This window comes from Sorex araneus, chromosome 4 (genome assembly GCF_027595985.1).
Source record: "Sorex araneus isolate mSorAra2 chromosome 4, mSorAra2.pri, whole genome shotgun sequence".
Lineage (NCBI taxonomy): Eukaryota > Metazoa > Chordata > Mammalia > Eulipotyphla > Soricidae > Sorex > Sorex araneus.
Genome location: NC_073305.1, coordinates 36,726,088 through 36,745,861, shown reverse-complemented (window position 1 = coordinate 36,745,861; position 19,774 = coordinate 36,726,088). Strand labels below are relative to the sequence as shown.

Sequence of the window (19,774 nt, the reverse complement as noted above, 5' to 3'; positions counted from 1 at the left end):
CAAGCTCAGTTTAGGAAAGAATAACCTGGGCTGGGGGGACAGCGTGAAGGCTGGTGTCGAGGCTCCAGGGGTGGGAAGTCCTGTTTGGCCTGGCACCGCATATTCCTCTAACACTGAGCCGGAGAAGCCTCCAAAATCAAACAAACAAAAAAAGGTAAAGCCTACTTTAATAACTGTTTTCACTAAATCAGAGGTGTTCAAAGATTACTTCTGCTTTAGGACACTTTTTTTTTCCCTTTTGGGGTCACACCCGGCAATGCACAGGGGTTACTCCTGGCTCTGCACTCAGGAATTACTGCTTGGGGGACCATATGGGATACTGGGAATCGAACCCGGGTCGGCTTCATGAAAGGCAAATGCTCTACCCGCTATGCTATTGCTCCAGCACCTGGAACACATTTTTTTTTTTATGATGTGGGGTGTTCATTTTTCCGCTGTTATTTTAGAAGTCAGTCCACCTGGAAGAGCTGAGGGGTACCGCCACACTCTTTCCTTGGGCTTCCTTCATTTAGACTCTGTATTTATCATACCTCTTCTGCTTTGGGGGGGTTATGGTTGGGCTTTTGGGCTACACCCAGTGGTGCTCAGGGCTTACTTCTGGTTCTGTGCTCAGGGTTCACTCCTGGCAGTGCTGGGGGCCATCTGTGGTGCCAGGGATCTAACCAGGTCAGCTGTATGCACAGCAAGTGCCTTAACCTCTGTACTGACTCTCTGGCCCTGAAATGTATGTTTAAACCAAATAGCTTTGGGGCCGGAGCCACAGCACAGCGGGTAGGGCGTTTGCCTTGCACGCGGCAGACCCAAGTTCAATTCCCCGCATCCCATATGGTCCCCCAACACCGCCAGGAGTAATTCCTGAGTGCAGAGCCAGGAGTGACCCCTGAGCATCGCTGGGTGTGACCCAAAAAGCAAAAAACAAACAAACAAAAAAGCTTTCTCTAGATAGTCACTAGACTGAGTCTCAAAGGGAAAACATGTCAGATGTATTAGAGCAATAACAGAGAGGCTGTGAGGGCATCTACTTTGCTTTTTCTCTTGAGTGCAGGAACGGAACTCAGGGCCTCATGTATGTGACACATGTGCTCTACCACTGAGCCACCTCCCAGCCCTCGTTCTTGTCTTTGAAACCTTTATGAGCTTTATGCTGGCAGCTTAGCTCAGGCCCAGATATCTCCAGGTTTTATTTTTATTTTTTGGATTTTGGACCATACCTGGTGGTGTAGCAGGGCTCACTCCTGCCTCTGTGCTCAATGATCACTCCTGCTAGGTTCAGGGGACCATACGGGCTGCCAGGGACCCAACCCAGATTCAAGGCAAGCGCCCTGCCCAGTACCCTATCTCTTTGGTCCATCTAGCTCCATCTCCCCCCTCTTCCCCCTCACCCCCGCTCTCCCCCACTATCTCCATCTTAAAGGGTCTACACAGCTCTTCTGGTCTGCATCTTCCCTACAGGTAGGTCTGTTAAAATAGGCAAGGTTGGGACCAGGACATGTCTGGCATATGCAATGCCTGAGTCCATTTTTAGCGCCACATGGTCCCCTCAGCACCCTGGCCAGCAAGCCATGCTGGAGTGGCCTCAGGAAATTGAAAAAGTAAATAGACTAAGCAGGCGACATCCACCTCTTGGTAACTGATTGGACACACCAACTAGGTGGGCCCTGGCTGGACCCAGCTGGCAAATGCTGACTGGCCTGCACCTTGTGCTCTTCCCACCACCCCGAGCCTCCCACCCCCAGGGGCCCTTCATTGCCCATCAGCTCCCTCTCCCCACAGCCACCCATCCCTCCAACAGAGCACTTTGTGGCGTGCTTCATGGCTGCCACGGTGATCACAGACAGGTGCTCTGCCATGCCGTGAGCAGAACCCTCTCTTTTTTTATTTTTTCCATTGCTTGGCTTTTGGGTCACACCTGGCGATGCTGAGGGGTTGGTTACTCCTGGCTCTGCACCCAGGAATTACGCCTGTCCGTGTTTGGGGAACCAGATGGGATGCTGGGGATCAAACCAGGGTCGGCTGCATGCAAGGCAAACGTCCTCCCCGCTCTGTATGTCTCCGGCAGCCCTGAATCCTTTCTTTTAGTGGGGGTGGGTTGGGGTTGAGGTGAAGTGGCTCTCAAATCCCACTTTGCAGGCCATCCTGGGAACTTGGTCGACAGAGTGAAGCCATCAGGCGGGAGAGATAGAACAATGGGTTCACTCCCTAGGCACCACATACAGTTCCCTAAGCCCCACCACAGTGTCCCCTGAGCCGGGAACAGGCCCCGAGCACTGAAGGATATGGCCCCCAGATCAAAAGGAAATGAAGCGATGCAAGATGATACTGGGAGGGAGAAAGCTGTGGGCACCTGCTGGTTTGCTTCCCTGAATCTTGGAGCACGCGCTTGAAGTCGGTGCTGGGGCCAGGGTACAGAGGCCACCTGGCTCCAGTGCTCCCAGGCCTGGCTAGGGAGTCTGGGGCCCTGCTGGCCTGGCTCAGTTAGATCGGACTCTAAACACGAGCTAGCCCTGGGCTCCTCCCTGCGAGCTGATGGTCCAGCAAACTGAGCCAGAATGGGCACAGCCTGAGGGAACTTTACCTCCCACAGAGGCAGACAGGGTGGAGCTTGGGTCCTGCCACAAAGACCTGTGCTAGGTAGGGCGCTTACCCTGCACGTGGCTGACTCAGGTCCCGTCCCTGACCCGGGCCCAATCCCATATGGTCGGTCCCCCACGCCCTTCCAGGAGTGATCCCTGAGGACAGAGCCAGGAGTAAGCCCTAAAGACCACCTGAAATGCCCCCAAACCAAACCAAAATAAACAACAACAACAAAAATATTGAATAATGGGAGGGTCATTGGGATAGTGAGAGGTCAGTCAGGTTCACTCAGCAAGAAGGGCTGAAGAGCTGCAGAGATAGAACATCGGGGGAGGGCCGTTGCCTTGAACAGAAGACCCAGGTTCAATCCCCAGCATTCCATATGGTCCTAAGTGCAAAAGTAGAAGTAAGCCCTGAATATCCTCAGGTGAGGCCCAGAAACAAACAAAAAGCAAAGACAGAAAGATTAGGCTAAACCAAGTAATCACTGAGGAAAACCCCAATGAGGATACCAGGTGCCACGGACAATGGGCAAGTAACTGAATTTTTTCTTTTTGTCTTTTTGTTTCTGGTCTTTGTTTCTGGGCCACGCCCAGCAGTGATCAGGACTTACTTCTGCCTCTGTGCTCAGGGGTCCATATGGGGGGTTGGAAATCAAACCAGGGTCTTCTGGAACACAGTATCTTCCATGCTGTACTATCTCCCCCACCCCGTTAGTTTGTGTTTGAGCCACACCAGGGATACTCAGGGAATACTCCAGGCTATGTCATTGGCGGGGTCGCTCCTGCAGTTTTGGGGGGACTAAGAGGTGACAAGGGTCAAAGCTGGCATGCACTCAGCCTGCAGAGTGCTCTCCTCCCTCCGCCCTTCCCCCTCCTTCCCCCTCCCTTCCTCTCTCCCTCTCTCCCTCCCCCTCCCTCTCTCCCTCCTCCTCCCTCTCTCCCTCATTCCCCCTCTCTCCCTCCTTCCCTCCCTTCCTCTCCCTCCTCCTCCCTCTCTCCCTCCTTCCCTCCCTTCCTCTCACTCCTCCTCCCTCTCTCCCTCTCCTTTCTTCTTCTCTCTCTCTCTCTCTCTCTGGGACCCTCACCCCATCTTGACTGGGGTGTTCCGCACTGCAGCTAGAAACCCACCCACACTGGCAGATGATGGGCCCACAGGAGAGGTCCACTCCAGGTCCTCACAGAGCACCCCCCACTCCCACCCCAGCCCAGGGCACCCAAACCCCATCCAGAGTGAGGCCAACCTTCCGCATTTCTAAGGGTCAGCCAAGGACAGGAGAGAGTCACCCACCTCCTCCAGTCCTCCCCGCCCCCTGGCTTCTCCAGACACAGCCGATGTTGATCTAGCCATCCTTACTGTACCTTTCCAGGGGTCAGCCATAGCCTGGCCTGGAAGGAGCCATTCTGGATCTCACGGGCTGGGCTTGGCAGAATTGGCTCTGTCCCTGAGCTGGAATTCACGGACTAGAAAGCAGGTCTCATCCCCAGACACTGCAAGCCACCCCGAAAGCAGGCACGGGCGGGAGCCAGGCCCTGGGATTAGATTTTTTATTTCCTGGACTGGAGATCGGGGTCAATCCGAGTCCTCCCTGCTGAAGCTCCACATGGTGGCATTGAGGAAGGTGTTCTTCACCACTTCCTCAGACATGTCATCAATGGCGGTGTCATCAGAGTCAAAAGACGAGGACCTGTGGAAGTTGGCAGAGAAGAGGGGGTTAGCTACATCTTTGGGGGCAGGGGTTGCTGCGAAATGTTTCTAGTCTTGCCAGGTGCGTCCTGCATCCTTGAGATGTAGGGCTTTCCCACCCCCTGCAGGACCCCACGAAGTTCTACCAGGGTCCTCCCAGGTGGGCCAGAATCAGGCGCGTTGCATCCCCAGACTCTGGCCTCTCTTCCCTCGCTTGCAGCTCGGAGCTCTGCAGTTCCGGCCCTTGCTTTCATCACTCCCTTCACTGAGCACCCTCAGCCCTGGAGGAAGGCACGGCCCCACGGCTCTGCTGCCCTCAGCCTGGGCTTCTCTCACCTGTGCAATGGGAGATGGTGAGAAGACAGCTCACCTGCGGTGAAAGGCACATGTGGAACTGGCTGTGACTTGTGGCAAATACTCCATACATGTTTGCCATTGTCATAACACTTACTCTCATTTTCTTTTCTTTTCGTGTCACACCCGGCAATCCTCAGGGGTTACTCCTGGCTTTGCACTCAGGAATTACTCCTGGCGGGAGACCATATGGGATGCTGGGAACCCAGGTCGGCCGCGTGCAAGGCAAACGCCCTACCAGCCGGACTATTGCTCCAGCCCAACACTTACTCTTCCATTGCATCAATGGAGGAGGAGCAGCAGAGGATCAGGGAACTCCCCCAAACACATGCTAGGAAGTGACAGGCGAGAGAGAAATTCAGGGCCTTTGGGGTTCTTTACTATCCTGTGACACCCGCATTACTGCAACAGACAAATCTCTTCAGCCTTCAAAGCCCCACTCGAATGTCACTTCCTCTGTGAAATCTGCTCCAACATCCCAAGCTAAAATTCCTCCTCTTAGATCCTTTATTTCTGTCCCGGCCCACTCGTGATCTCTGGACACCTGGATGTGTTTGTTTTTGCTTTTGTGGGGTTGTTGTAGGGGGATGACGTTCGGTGGTGCTTCGGGGCTGCTCCTGTGATGGTGAGAGGCTGCTCCCAGCAGATAACTGCGCATCTGTCTCCTTACAAACTGTGACTTGCTTCAACGCAGTGATCTCCTACCTCTGGCAGTGCAGTCCGAGCACAATGCCTAGAATAAGTCATGCCAGTGGGGACTCGGGGAAGGGAGTGACCGTGGGACAGCGGGGAGAGGCCAGAGGAAGATCCGAGGCAACAAGCCGTGGTATGAGCTGAGGGCAGTGAGAGATGCCAGGTAGCCGCTGCCCAGCACTGCTGCCCGCGTCCTCCTCCTGTCCAGGGAACAGGCTCTGAGGGCCTGACTCCCAGAAGGGATGTTTCTGCCCATCAGGAGATGCTCTGTCCAGGGGACACTGAGGAGACCAGAGACCAGGAGCTGCCCCTGGGGGGACCCTGGGATGCAGGGTTAGGAGTCCCCAGACAGGATGGAGGATGTGCGCTGGGTGAGGAACGGTGAGCTCAGGGAGGAAGGAAGAGGCTTTTGGAGAGCTGCGGAGCCCCGCAGCAGGGGAGGCCAGGGTTAGGCACAGGGCTCGGAGCACCTCCAAGGGCAGCACAGGCAGGGCAGGAGCTCGCAGAGGGACGGGCAGACACTGACCGAGGTAGCATCCCAGGCCTTTCTGGCCAAGGGGCCCAGACAGAGGATGACTGGCTGGCCGAGGGCTTAAGAACCAGACCCCGGGGCGGCCAGGGCTCAGGGGCCCACACGTCTACCTTCCGTACTCTGGCAAATGCTCCAGGAAGTCATAGAAAGGCTGGTTTTGCACATCTGGCAGCATGCAGGTGAGGGTCAAGCTCAGGAAGGAGAAGCAGCAGCACAGGAAGACGGGCATGAAGCTGCTCTTCAGCAGGCTGATGAGCATGATGGCTGTGATGGCTCCTGTCACGAAGGCCAGTATCACCAGCCCCAGCCCTGTGGCCCTGAAGGGGAAGGAAGAGCCCATGGTGGGGGGTAGGGGAGTGGGAGGGGGACTTGTGGGCCCGGAGGCTGGTTGCAGGGAAGACACAGCTCCCCTCAGCCTCAGCTTCCCCAGAGTCGCCCCGTCCCACTCACTGTCCCAGCCAGCCACAGTTAATTGTTCCTGCCTTTTCCACCTTCCCTCTTCCCACCCTTGATTTTAGGCTTGACAGTGCTCAGCTCGGTGCTTGGGGTTTGCTTGTGGAGGACCATGTGGAGTTGGGGAATGGAACCTGTGGGGTTCAGGTCCTAGATACACGGGAAAGGAGTTAAGACACTGCCCTGCACGCAGCCAGCCCAGGTTTGATCTCTGGCACCACCTGCCAGGAGTGAGCCCTGAGCACGGAGCCAGGGGTGAGCCCTGAGCACAGAGCCAGGAGTAAGCCCTGAGCACGGAGCCAGGTGTGATTCCCTGAGCACAGAGCCAGAAGTGATCCCTAAGCATAGAACAAGGAGTGATCCTTGAGCACAGCCAGATGTGCCCCTCCCCAAATATAAACAAAGAATGCTCCCAGCTCTTTGCACAATCTCCCTAGATCCCTAGCAGGTAGTCACTTTTTTCTTCTGGGGCCAAACCCAGCAGTACTTGGGGTCTATGCCTGGCTTTGTGCTAAGGAGAGACTGTGGTGGTGCTCAGGGGGCCATATGTGGTGCCAGGGACCCATGGCATGCAAGGCAAGCACTTTACCCCCTGGACAATCTCTTGGGTCTGCAGACAGTTATGTCTCTGGGGCCTACAACCTGGCTAGAGGAGGGAGGAGTTGGCCTCACCTAGCGCCGAGTGAGTGTCTGTGTATGGAGGTGGGGGTTGCCGGGCAGACACTGGCTGGGCAGGAAGGATGCGCTGCCCTCACCAAGGCCCTGAGCCGCATTTCGACCCTGAGCATGGCAGCGCCAGCTCATCTCATTTCCTCATCAGAACCAGGCAAAAGGCAGGCACTGGGAAGACTTGGGTCTGGTGAGGGCCCAACAGGGTGACACATGACAACCATTTAGCACAGTGCTGGTCATCAGAAGGCCCCACCAGAGCCGCCAGGGTTCCTCCTGGCCCCGGCCTGCTCCCCCACAGCCTCTGCAGCACTTGCCCACCGCAGGCCTGTACCTGAGGACAGTGGGGAGCAGCTCAGAGGAGTAGACGAAGAACACGGGGACGGTGGTGGCCTGGAGGAGCTGTCCGACGTTGAACAGCAAGAGTAGCGTGGTTTTCAACTCTGCAGCCAGACACGGCGTCCCTGAGTCTGTGGCCTCCCAGGTCAGCTCGGCACACTCAGGCACTCGGTTCTAAGGGGTCCACCTGCCCGCATCCCACCAGGCACATCCAGGTGAGAGAGCAGGGGCTGGGCAACCAGTGGTGTCAGGAGCCACGGAGAAGGGCACCCAGCACAGGCATGACGCACCACCCCAAGCCCTAGTCTCCGGTCGCCTGGGCGGGCAGCAGCCCCTGTTCAGTCTTGGGAATCCCCCACAAGGCAGCCCCTGCTGGCAGAGGGCAGTGCTCCAGAGGCGCCGAAGCCTGTACAGAGTGGACGCGCACTGACTCCCACCGTGGGGGCCTCGCTGGCTGGCTGGGGGTGGGGGCGGGGAGAAAGGAGAAGGGGCTTCACCTGATGGGATGACAAGGACGATTACGCTCAGGAGACAGACTTGCACGTATATGATGCTCAGGCTGAGTCTTTTCCCTATCTTCTCCAGGAGGGTGATGCAGCTCAGATGCATGGGCACCCTCATGATCCCACTGACCAGAAAGATGAGGTACTTGTTCGTGGTCAGCTCATTCGTCTTCAGTATCAGTGTGAGGTAGTTGAAGCTGATCGAAAACCTAGCATGCAGGCAGGAGAGGAATCAGCCATGGACACAGGCACACATGTGCACACACATACAAGCACACCTATACACATCTGTACACAAACACATTCACCTACCTACACACACACTCAAAGAACCAAACCCATAGCAATAAACACCCACAGATACATACACACATGTACCTATCACACACATACATATATATAAATACATACCTATACACACATACATACATGCACACACACATACCTACACATACCTACACACTCACATACCTATCCACATATGCACATATGCACTGATACACATACCCAGACATATGTACAAATGCTCACATATCTACATATACCTATACACACTTATACACATGTGTACACTTAAACACATGAACATATATACATGCACACAATCTATACATACCCACACACTCACATATGTGTATGCACAGTCAGATGCATGCACAATGCTTAAACACATATACATATGCATATTTGCATGTATGTGCATAAATGTGCACACACATGGTACATACCCACACACATGCTCAAACTCACATGTGCACAATACACTCACACACATGCAGTATATACAAGCATATAACCTATACACTCACACACCTGTCCACACCCACAGTCACGTGCATGTACACATGCACACACAGATCCAAAGTGAGCGAGTGAGGATAACGGGCAGAGGTGAGAGGGTAACAGGCAGGGCTGGAGGACAGAGGCAAGCGGAGCCTTTGGGTCTGTGGGTTGAGCCTGGTGCCACAGGCCTGTACCCCACAGCCCACTTTGGGGGCTCACCAGGTGCAGAGGAGCATCAGGATCACCTTACGAAGGTAATAGCAGTTGTAGAAGTCCAGGACAGAGCCCTTGGCCACAGTCCTTCTGGGCAGTTGAAGCTATGGGACAGGGAGGAGCATTCAGAGGCAGGACTGAGACCCAGTTACTCCCCCCAGGGCTCTCACTTGTCCAATTCTCAAGTGTTAGACTGGGAATATCCTGCAGACCAAGTTCCCATGTGCAAGAGCGGCGGGAGAGTCTTCTCAGCCCCCTCAGCCTCTCAGCCCCTCAGCCCTCCAGTCTCCTCAGTTCCTCAGCTCCCCTCAGCCCCTCAGCCCCCTCAACCCCTCAGCCCCCTCAACCCCTCAGCCCCCCCAACCCCTCAGCCCCCTCAGCCCCTCAGCCCCCTCAGCCCCTCAGTCCCCTCGACCCCTCAGTCCCCTCAACCCCTCAGCACCCCTAGCCTCCCAGTCCCTCAGCCCCCTCAGCTCCCTCAGCCTGTCAAACCCTCAGCCCCTCAGCCCACTCACCTTCATCATCAATGTTTCTGGAATGACTGTGTCATTGGCCAGGGCAGCCTGACACAGCACCTTCTTCGCCTCGTCCACTTTTCCTTTCACCATCAGCCATCGGGCAGACTCGGGGAGAAACCTTTGAGTCCCGCTTGGTCAGCCATCCTCTTAGGAGGCCCAAGAGACCCCCTCCCCACTGCAGCTGCCCCAGTAGTAGGGGATGAAGCTGAAGAGACCGTATAGGCTGGTTATGGGCACTGAGGTGCCCCTGCCCAATCCACTCATGGTCACCCTAACACTGGCTGCCTTTGCCACGGCTCCCCCCACCTCTGGAAATGCTCAGCTGCTCTCAGGGGTTGTCCCCCATGGCCTCTGTGGGGCCAAACTTCTCCCTGAGCTGGTGTCTGAGTGAAACCCTAAGCTTAACCCTCCCTACTGAACAGAGGCTATGCTGACCCGTCTCAACCCCACGTCTCCCTTGCCATGTCCCTCCTGCCTGAACCCAGACCTACTCTGGACCCTTAGCTCAGAATCCCCTGAGGCCGTCGGAACCCACAGAAGCCCATGGAAAGCATCACTGAGGGGCACTGTGCACAGCAAGCCCCAATATGGACCACCGAACTTAGTCCCTACTATAATCGTCTCACTGTACTCCCAGCCTTGGGCAGTGAAGACTTGGCCACAGCCACCAAGGCAGAGCAGAGCCTCTCTCTCCCTCCCTCTCTCCCTCTCTCTCAAACTCAAACATTTCTTTTTATTTTGAGCCACAGCCGGTGGTACTCAATGACTTCTAGCTCATTCTTAGGGGTTGCTCCTGAGGGTGCTTGGGGGACCAGGTGATGCCAGGAATCAAACCCAGCACACTTGCTTGAAAACTGTGCTCCATGGGGCCGGAGCAATAGAACAGCGGGTAGGGTGTTTGTCTTGCACAGGGCCAACCCAGGTTCTATCCCCAGCACCCATATGGTACTCCAGCACCGCCAGGAGAGATCCCTGAGTGCATAGTGAAGACTAGGCCCTTAGCAACACTGGGTGTAACTCAAAAAACCAAAAAGGAAAAAACAAACAAACAAACAAACAAAAAAGAGTGACCAGGAGTCAGCCCTGAGAACTACTGGTGTGGCCCCAAAACAAAATAAAACAAGACAAAACAAAAAAGAAAATCATCAAAGGGTTTAGGATGTCACTCAGTGGCAGAGCGACACCTTGCTCACACGTGCGTGCATGTGTGAGGCCCTAGACTCAATCTCTGGCAGAGAGAGAGAGAGAGAGAGAGAGGTCATTGAATAGGGAAAAAATATCATAAAACTTTATTCAGACAGATGGGTGGGAGGTCAGAGAGGGAGTACGGGGCTAATACAGGGGTAAAGCCCCTGGTTCAAGCCCCTACAGGACATGTTTCCCCAAGTACCACCAGAGAAACCCCTGAGCACAGAGCCAGCAGCTCTGCTGGGTGTGGCCCCAAAACAAAAAGATGGGAGGGGGCTGGGGACGTAGCTCAGAGCACGTGTGAGGCCCTGGCTTTGCTCTCTGGCACCCCAAGAAAAGATGGCTGGGTCAAGGGTAAGTGCAGTCTTAGTGGAGGCAGGAGGCCTTGAGTAGAACCCCTCAGCGTCCCCCGACCCAGGGAGACCTGCTGGGCATCGCCAGCACCACCGGCTCAGCGTGCGACCTTCCACACACCACAGTTAAGCCTGCAATCCCCTGGCAAGCAACAAGCTCCACGAGACAAAGGGAAGGGGGATGGAAAGAGAACAGATGAGGGGGCCAACCCAAGCCCACGGCCAAGCGGAGGAGGGGGAAAGATGCCAGCCCGAGGCCAGGAGAGTGGGAGAGAGGACGAAGGGGAAGGAAGAGTGGGCTGGCTTTCCTGGCAGTCACCCCCTAGGGGTGCTGGGGGCTACGGGGGCACCACCTGGGCTCCTGGAGGTGGGCGTGTGGTGCCAGGGATTGAAGCCAGGCCCTGTGCAGGCCGGGCACGTGCTCCAGCGCTGTGAGGGGTCTCCAGCCTCTCCTCAGTCTTGGACTGCCCCCCAGCCCCAACTCATAACCTCAGGGCTTGGTGCCTGGAGAGAGATCCCCCCTGCCAAGGGGAGTCTGGCCTCCTGCTGTCTTGAAGCTGCTCCTGGGGAAGAGGCCTCAGAGAGAGGCTGAGCTGCCGAGGGCAGGAGCTGGGCAGCTCTGCTCCCTCCCACTCCCTCTAACTACCTGCTTCTTGTTTTTTTGACCCACATCCGGCTACGCTCAGGCCTGACTCCCGACTCTGTGCTCAGGCCTGACTCCCGACTCTGTGCTCGGGGCTGACTCCTGCTGGGGCTCAGGGTGGGGTGGGGGGAGCCATATGGGATGTCAGGGATCAAAACCAGCTCTGCTGCATGCAAATGCCCTCAGCGATGGACTAACGCCCTGGCCCTGTCTGCCTTCTCTTCCGCTTCTCTCTTGGGCCACCTGCCTGGCTCCCAGGGCCACCTGCTCTGTCCTGTGACTCCCAGAACACCTCCAGGGGTGGCCCCCCCCACCACCATTGCTTCTTCATAGCACCAACATTTTGGGCTCTCCACCCTCCCTCACCTCCCCCCCTCCAGCTGTGTCAGAACCCTCAGTCCCTCTTTCCTGACTGTCTAAGCTGCTCCGAGAATTTCTTGCTTTCCTTCCCACCTCAGCCCTCCCCTGCCCGAGAGCCAACGCCAACCCCAGCCTCCTCTCTACCTCAGGGCCACCGAGGCCAAGACACTCCCCAGGGCTGAGGGATAAGGCAGCAGGGAAGAAGTTTGCCAACCCTGGTTCCACCCCTGGCACCGCAGCACCAGGAGTGATCCCTGAGCACAGAATCAGGAGTCAGTCCTGAGCACTGCTAGGCGGGGCCGAGACCGCCCTGCGATAGCCCCTGCCCACTCCCCATTCCGTGCCATGCTCATCTCCTGCCTCTCCGAGCATTCCTCCGGCTGCCTGCCCACCACTCAGCCATGTCTTCGGGGGGCTCTTTCTCATCCCATCAAGGGTGGGGGTGGCCCCCCACTCCCATCCCATCCCACTCGCCGGCTCACCAGATGTAGAAGAGGAGCAGGAACACGGGCGTGCTCCCGATCAGGAACAGAAGCCGCCAGTGCGGCAGCATGTAGGCGAGCCCCACCAGGTAGATGCGCCCCACGGACATGAAGCAGAACTCCAGGACGATGGCGTGGATCAGGCGATGGCTCACCAGCCACTCAGAGGCTGCTCGGGGACGAGAGACAGCAGCCCCGGCACCCGGTCTTTGGGTGTCTCTGTCCCATCCCATCCTTGGGCCCGCCTGAGGGGCTACGTTCAGACACAGCCCTGGAGGTCTGTGCCTGTCTGCGCCCCCCACCCCCCACACACCTGGGACGCCTGGGGAGCTTCCCAGTGCCTAGGAAACCCCCCACCCCTTTCCTCCTGCCATTGCTCATGACCCACCTCCGTCTCTGTGCTCCCCCCACGTGGTTCAGGGCATGACACCTTCTGGGCAGCCCAGGCCCTGCCCTGGGCCACTGTCCCTGTGTTTGGGAACAGGTGACCATGATAGACCCAGGGCTTCGTAGGGGACCCCATTTCTTCAGGCTGGACTCTGGATCCTGCCCACCAGGGGAGTGTCCTGCCAGGGACCTGAGCCCCCAGGTGGAGGCTGCTGGAAAGCTGAGTCTGGTGTCCCAGGAAGGGTGACGGCACTCATACATGTGGGATGCGGTGTGCGTGTGTGCATGTGCATATGTATACATGTGCATGTGTGTGCATGCGTGTATGGGTGTGCAGATGTGGTGTATGTGCACGTGTGTACATGTGTGTGCATGTGGTATGTGCGTGTGTGTGCACATGTGCTCTGGGTGTGCATGTGTGTGTGCATGTGTGTGCATGTGCACGTGTGTGTGTATATGTATGTGCTCGCAAGTGTGTAGGAACTCCCAGCTCTCACATAACTGCTGTGCAACCCTGAGCAAGTCACTTCCTGAGGCTTGAGCAGCCCCTCTTTGAGGGCAGTAAGACCAATAGTGCCTGCTAGGAGGGTGCCCAGGGGACGGGTGAAGCAACCATTCCCCACCACCACCACCACCACCACCACCACGGGCGCCTGCTCCGAGTCCTGATGTGGAGCGGGACGCAGGGTGTGAGGGGGTTTGGGAAAGGAGGGTGGACGGACAGTCTGAGCCCAGGTTTTCTGGCTCCTTCAGGCTGCGGAGGAGAGGTGCCCGCAGCCTTCATGCCAGTCCCCACCTTGGAGCCCTACCTAGAGACAAACTGGTGATGATGTAGCCCACCACGGCTTGGCACACACAGAAGCGGAAGAAGAGATACTGATGGAAACTGCTGACAAAAGCTGTTCCGAAGCCGAAGACCATCAGCCCCAGGAGCGACATCAGGCACGTGATGTAGCGGCCCAGCCTGCAGGTAATGATCGGGCCTGCCCCAAGCACGTGGGCCTCCGTGGCCATCCTCAGCTGGAACCCTCTGGCCAGGTCCCGAGCCCTCTCACAGGCACTCCCCACCCCCCAAGGATCCCTAAACCTCGCCTCCCCCCAGCGGGAGACACGTGAGTCCTGCAGGTCCAGGAGGGAGGAGCAGGGCCCTGGGGGACCCCAGGGAACTCACTTGTCGCTGGAGATCCCGAAGATGATGGACCCGATGAGCACCCCTGCCAAGAGCACGGTGTCCACGCTGTCCGTGTGTGACTCCTTGCCGCACACCAAGTCAAACTGAGGTGGGGCATGGGGATAGGCCATGAGCCTCCACGCAGAGTCGAGTTGTCCCCTGGCACTGGACACCCACTGCTGCCCCACAGCTGGGCCTGACTATCAAAGGGGCCTGGGGCGGGCAGCCCATGGGCAGGGGGCCTGGCTCTGCACTCTCTGGGACAGAGAGCTGAGGGATGCAGGCCAATACGGGTGGAGGCAGAGTAGAAACTCATTCAAGGCTTTTTCAAGAGACACCCCAAACACCAAGTGGGCCCCCCCCCAAAGCTTCAGACAGGGCAGGGCTGTAGAGTGAAAGCTGAGACACCCACTCCAGACACCCTTTCAGAGCTGCTTCTGCCTCCAATTCTATTTTTGTTTTTTTGTTTTTTGTTTTTTTGGTCCATACTCAGCAGTGCTCAGGGCTTACTCCTGGCTCTGCACTCAAGAATCACTCCTGGTGGTGCTGGGGGACTGTATGGGATGCCGGGATTCGAACCCGGGTTAGCCACGTGCAAGGCAAATGTCCTACCTGCTGTACTCTGACTCTGGTCCCTCCAATTCTTATTTTCTTTGAAAAAAGTTTTTTGGTGGGGAGAGGCACCAAGGAGCAGTTTGGAGCCACACTCGGCAGCACCCAGGGGCTACTTCTGACTGTTCTCAGGGATCCCTCCTAGCGGTGTTATGTTCATCATATGTTGCGCCAGGTTCTGACAAATGCAAATCCAACACTTCATCCCTAGACATGCTCTCTCTGGCTCCTTCTCTGAATGTAGAGGACAGACACACAGCCACAGGAAAAATGCCCTAGGCAGAGAGCAGCCCGCACCATTGATGCCTGTGCTTATCCCCGAGTCCACTCCAGCTTCCTGACTGAGACAGGTACAGCCAGGGCTGGGCCTGTCTCTCTGCAGTGATGGGGTTGAAGGCAATCATTTTCCTTCCCTTGTCTGTTTTTCCCCCACCCGCTTAGGGAGGGCACATCTCTGGGCCCATGGAGGTAATTAAACACAACTCAGCATCAAACACATCTTATTGCCCTTACCTCGTTGACTAGCGATCGCCTCTTGGCCTTAGGATAGATCCATCCATCTTGACACGGCTGGGTGTTGTTGATGTTAGATTGGGATATGGCTTCTGTACTGATGAAGTCAGGAATGAACATGAGGCAGGTAAGGAAATCACCATTATCATCTCTGGGCAAGGTCAGATGCATCAGTTGACTCACGGTCAGGTTGGGGTAGAGAGTCAGAAACCAGCTAGTATTGCAATAGGGCTGCTGGGTCGTGAACACAAAATTGTCAGCGTGAAAGAAGAAGGCCGACAGGATGCTGGGGATGAAGGACAAAGCCACCAGCCTCCGCTGGAAGGGGCCAAACTCCCCCATGGTGCTCAGGATGTCGGTCAGCTTGTCATCGGGCTTGCTGATCCCGGCATTCAATTTATGAATCAGCTTGTCAAGGGAATGGGAACGAGTGCGTCTTGGGATGGCAGGATGCACTGAGTCCCTGAGAGTAGTCCGGGACCCAACAACATCCTGAGAGCTGCGCTTGCTTCCCATCTGTTCAAAAGGAAGAAGAAAAAAGAAAAGATTGCAACACAGTCCCGTCACTCTCCAGAGGTCAGCGCCCATCAGGGGCAGCACTGATCAGGCTTGGGCTTCCCTGGCTTGGAACAACACAGATTCCAACCATGCTATTCTCTGACACTCCTTTGGCTTCAGAAGTTTCTTCTTCATCATCATCACCCCGTTGAGTGCCGATTTTCTCGAGTGGTCTCAGTAACGTCTCCATTCGTCCTAGCCCTGAGATTTTAGCAGCTTCTCTTTACTCGTCCTTCCCAACGGTGCCGCATTGGAGGTTCTTTCAGGGTCAGGGGAATGAGACCCAGCATTGTTACTGGTTTTGCATATGAGTACACCATGGGGAGTTTGCGAGGCTCTCCCATGTGGGCAGGAAGCTCTCGGTAGCTTGCCAGGTTCTCCCAGAGGGAGAACTAGGCTATAAGATGTCGCAACCGTGTACTTCCGGGAGCTTGGTCTCTCGATGTTGGCCGTTGGTGGGATTACATGGTGCCAGGGGCAGTTTCTGGGTGTGACCACCTAGCTACTGGAAAATGGGGGATCTGGGCAAAAGAGGCCCAGTCCCAATCCAAGCAGGCTTGGAGATCTCAGCCCCGGGTCCCACACACCTGGGTTCCTCTGCCGGTTCCTTCATGTATAAGGCTTGTCCAAATGTGTGGAGAGGGCCCTTGAACATGGCTGTGGCTGGGTTCTGGAGGTCTTCGGGTGCCGGGGCTCTGCTCGAGGCGGGGAGGGAAACTCAACACACCCCCTCCGAGGGGCCCCAGTGAAGACAGCCAGGCAAGGGGGCAAGAAACTAAAAAGTTTCTTAGTTCAAATAATTTGTTCCCTTGCATTGGGTTAGCCAGCCTATCCACTCCTGGATTTTTATGCACTTAAGATGTTTGAAACTGGGGAGATAACTCGCTGGGTTCGAGCCTAGTTTAATCCTCGACTGCTGGGGTTCCCTCCCCACACCTCCCCCAGTACCTCCATGTGTCCCCACCCAAAGAAAAACTGTCTTTGTTTTTCAGTTCTTGAGGAAATGCTCTGCTTCTGTTGTTAGGAATGATAGCATTTCTGTACATTTCTCACAGTTGATTTCACCACAGGACTCTGTCTTGCAAAAAGTAGGAAGTGTCTCTAGAGATTACTCCTTGGGGGGTGAAAAATCTTATCCCTGGGGCGGGGTGGGGTGGGGAGATAAGTGAGGAAAGGGAACCCTGGACAGTCGCAGGGAAATGTGCCTGCCACAGAGGCAGGCTGCGGAGTGGGAGAGAAACTGGGGACATTGGTAGAGGATAGTGGACACCAGAACAGGGACTGGTGTTGGGACAATGTATGACTGAAACCCAGTCATAAATATCTTGTAATTTTTGGGGGAAAATCAGGATCAGGGGTGACCAGGAGCAAAGATCAAAGTGGATGGTGGGAAGTCTTAGAGCTGGGGTGCGGAACCGAGGGACCCTGACATTGTGAGGTGATGTACAGCAGCACAGAGCCAAGCCGGCAAGTAGATGGGGTGGGGGTTAGGGTCAAGGGAACACAAGTGACCCAAAGGATATTACCTTGCAATAGCAGCAACAAAGGGAAACTAAGCATAAAACTCAGTTTTGAGGGAATGGAGCCATAGTACAGAGGGTAGGGTGCTTCCCGGGTTCAATCTCCGGCATCCTACATGGTCCACATACCCTGCCAGGAGTAATTCCTGAGTGCAGAGCCAGGAGTAACCCCTGAGAACCGCTCAGTGTGGCCCCCAAACCAAACAGCAACAATAATAACAGCAACAGACCTCTGAGGGGCATGAAGAGGTGCAGGCTTGGGGACCCTTTGGCTACCACTGGAAGCAGAAGCAAGAGACAAGCCTTCTCCAAAGGAAAATATCTCCAAGAAAAGCCTACAAGACTCTCTCAGAGAGAGATAAGCGGAAGTCAAAATAAAGACACTGGGCTGGCGAGATGGTACACAAGGTAAGTTTTTGCCTTGATGCAGCTGATTGGGGTGCCCCAGCACAGAGCATGGCTGAGTATGTCCTCAAAACCAACAGATGAATAAATGTGCTCCTTCTTAAACAACATCGATGACAACATCAACTAGCAGGGCCAGAGCAATAATACAGTAGGTAAAGCATTTGCCTTGCAGGAGGCAGACCAGGTTTGATTCCTGGCACTGCTTATGATTCCCGAGCACCACCAGGCGTGATTCGTGAATGCAGAGCCAGAAGTGAGCCCTGAGCACCGCTGGGCGGGGCCCCCTCATCCAACATGGATAAATAAATAAATAAACAAAATCCAAATAAATTATATGTTCCTTCTTAATCAAAACAAAAACTGGGGCCAGTGCAGTGATAGTACAGCAGGTAAGGCATTAGCCTTGCACACCGCAGAACCTGGGTTTGATCCCAGCATCCCAGGCACCAGTAGGAGTAATTCCTAAGTGGAGAGCCCGGAGTAACCCCTGAGCATCGCCGGGTGTGTCCCAAAAAAGCCACAAACAAAACAAAACAAAAAATCAGAGATGACCCAACAGTAAGAAGGCAAGCGCTGCTGAGTATCCACACTGTATCACTATATCACTGTCATCCCGTTGTTTATCGATTTGCTCGAGCAAGTACCAGCAACGTCTCCATTGTGAGACTTGTTGTTACTGTTTTTGGCTTATCAAATACACCATGGGTAGCTTGCTAGGCTCTGCCATGTGGGCAGGATACTCTTGGTAGCTTGCCAGGCTGTCCAGAGAGGGATGGAGGAATCGAACCTGGGTCAGCCACATGCAAGGCAAACGCCCTACCCGCTGTGCTATCGCTCCAGTATCCACAGAAAAAATGGAAATCATAGGGGCTGGAGTGATAGCACAGCGGGGAGGGCATTTGCCTGGCACGCGGCAGACCGGGCTTTGATTCCCAGCATCCCATACGGTCCCCCGAGCACCACTAGGAGTAATCCCTGAGTGTAAAGCCAGGAGTAACCCCTGTGCATTGCCGAGTGTGACCCAAAAAGCAATAAATAAATAAATAAATAAATGAATAAATAAAACAAAACAAAACAAAAAAGGAAATCATAGTTTTAAACAGCTAATGTTGAACATGTCAGAGGAGAAAACAGCTATCACACATGCAAAACATGTTTCTTTGGTTTTAATTTTGGCCACACCCAACAATACACAGGGATAACTCCTGGCTCTGCATTCAGGAATTACTCCTGGCAGTGCTCAGGGGACCACTTGGGATGCTGGCGATTGAAGCTAGGCCAGCTGCAAACAAAGCAAGTCTTTGGACTATCTCTCTAATTTCATACAAATGTTTGAAAGAAACCAAAGTTATAATTATGGAGATAAACTTACAGTAAGAATTAAATGGGATGGGGAGACTGCTCAGTGGGGTGGAGCTTATAGTTTGTATGCAGGGGCTTTGTATGCTGGATTCATTTTCTGACACCACCTATGCACTTCAGGAACAACCTCCCAGTAGTAGTTGCTGAGCACCACTGGGGGAGTGTCTAAAACCCAAAATTGACATAAACAAGAAGCGGGGGCACCAATGAACTGACTCCAAGGGCTGGGGTGCATGCTTTGTATATAGGATACCTGGATTCCACAAGAACCATCGTACACCAAGCCAGAAGTAACCCTCAAACACTGCCAAATGTGATGCCAGGATAAAAGAACAAATAGATAAACCCAATAAATAAGAAAGAGGCACCATTGGGGGAAGACACTGAGCCAAAAATAAAAGCCTTTTGTATAACAGGCTCTTGTTGAAGTAAAAACACCAAAAAGAAGGTTAAATAGATTTGACACAAAGGACTAGTGAACCAGAATATACTGCTGAAATGTGAAAGACATGTCAAGAGATTTATTGTTTGTTTGTTTTTTTTTTTTTTTTGGGTCACACCTGGTGATGCACAGGGTTTACTCTTGGCTCTGCACTCAGGAATCACCCCTGGTGGTGCTCAGGGGACCAATATGGGATGCTGGGAATCGAACCTGGGTCAGCCGCGTGCAAGGCAAACACTCTACCCGCTGTGCTATCGCTCCAGCCCCATGTCAAGAGATTTAATATGCATGTACTTGGAAGCCCTGAAGAACAAATGGGATATTTGTTTTTATTTATTTATTTTGGGGGTGGGGGTTGGGCCACACTCAGTGGCGCTCAGGTTTGGCCACATGAAAGGTAAGCAGTTTAACCCTTGTCCTACTTATTGGCCTGGCTCCCAAGAAGTGATATTGAAAGA

At 54.7% G+C, this 19,774-nt stretch overlaps 1 protein-coding gene across 1 annotated transcript; it reads right to left on the bottom strand.

Annotated features, from left to right (window-relative positions):
* Nucleotides 1-4,146: 4,146 nt before the first annotated feature.
* On the bottom strand, nt 4,147-19,147 carry SLC22A14 (solute carrier family 22 member 14). The gene is made up of 11 exons (XM_055135125.1): nt 19,128-19,147; nt 15,027-15,462; nt 13,902-14,005; nt 13,540-13,694; nt 12,344-12,512; nt 9,315-9,435; nt 8,806-8,903; nt 7,798-8,012; nt 7,296-7,404; nt 5,950-6,156; nt 4,147-4,261 (listed from the first exon to the last, which is right to left on the bottom strand). Exons 1-11 carry the CDS (start codon nt 19,145-19,147, stop codon nt 4,147-4,149), a joined length of 1,749 nt encoding a protein of 582 aa, XP_054991100.1.
* Between the last annotated feature and the right edge of the window lie 627 nt (nt 19,148-19,774).

Coding starts and splice junctions, on each gene's coding strand:
- SLC22A14 (XM_055135125.1), bottom strand. CDS start 19,147: ATGGTTCTTGTGGAATCCAG. Junction 7,405..7,797: donor CGTCCTTGTCATCCCATCAG/GTGAAGCCCCTT, acceptor GTCTGGCTGCAG/AGTTGAAAACCACGCTACTC. Junction 4,262..5,949: donor CATTTGCCAGAGTACGGAAG/GTAGACGTGTGG, acceptor CAACTTCCACAG/GTCCTCGTCTTTTGACTCTG.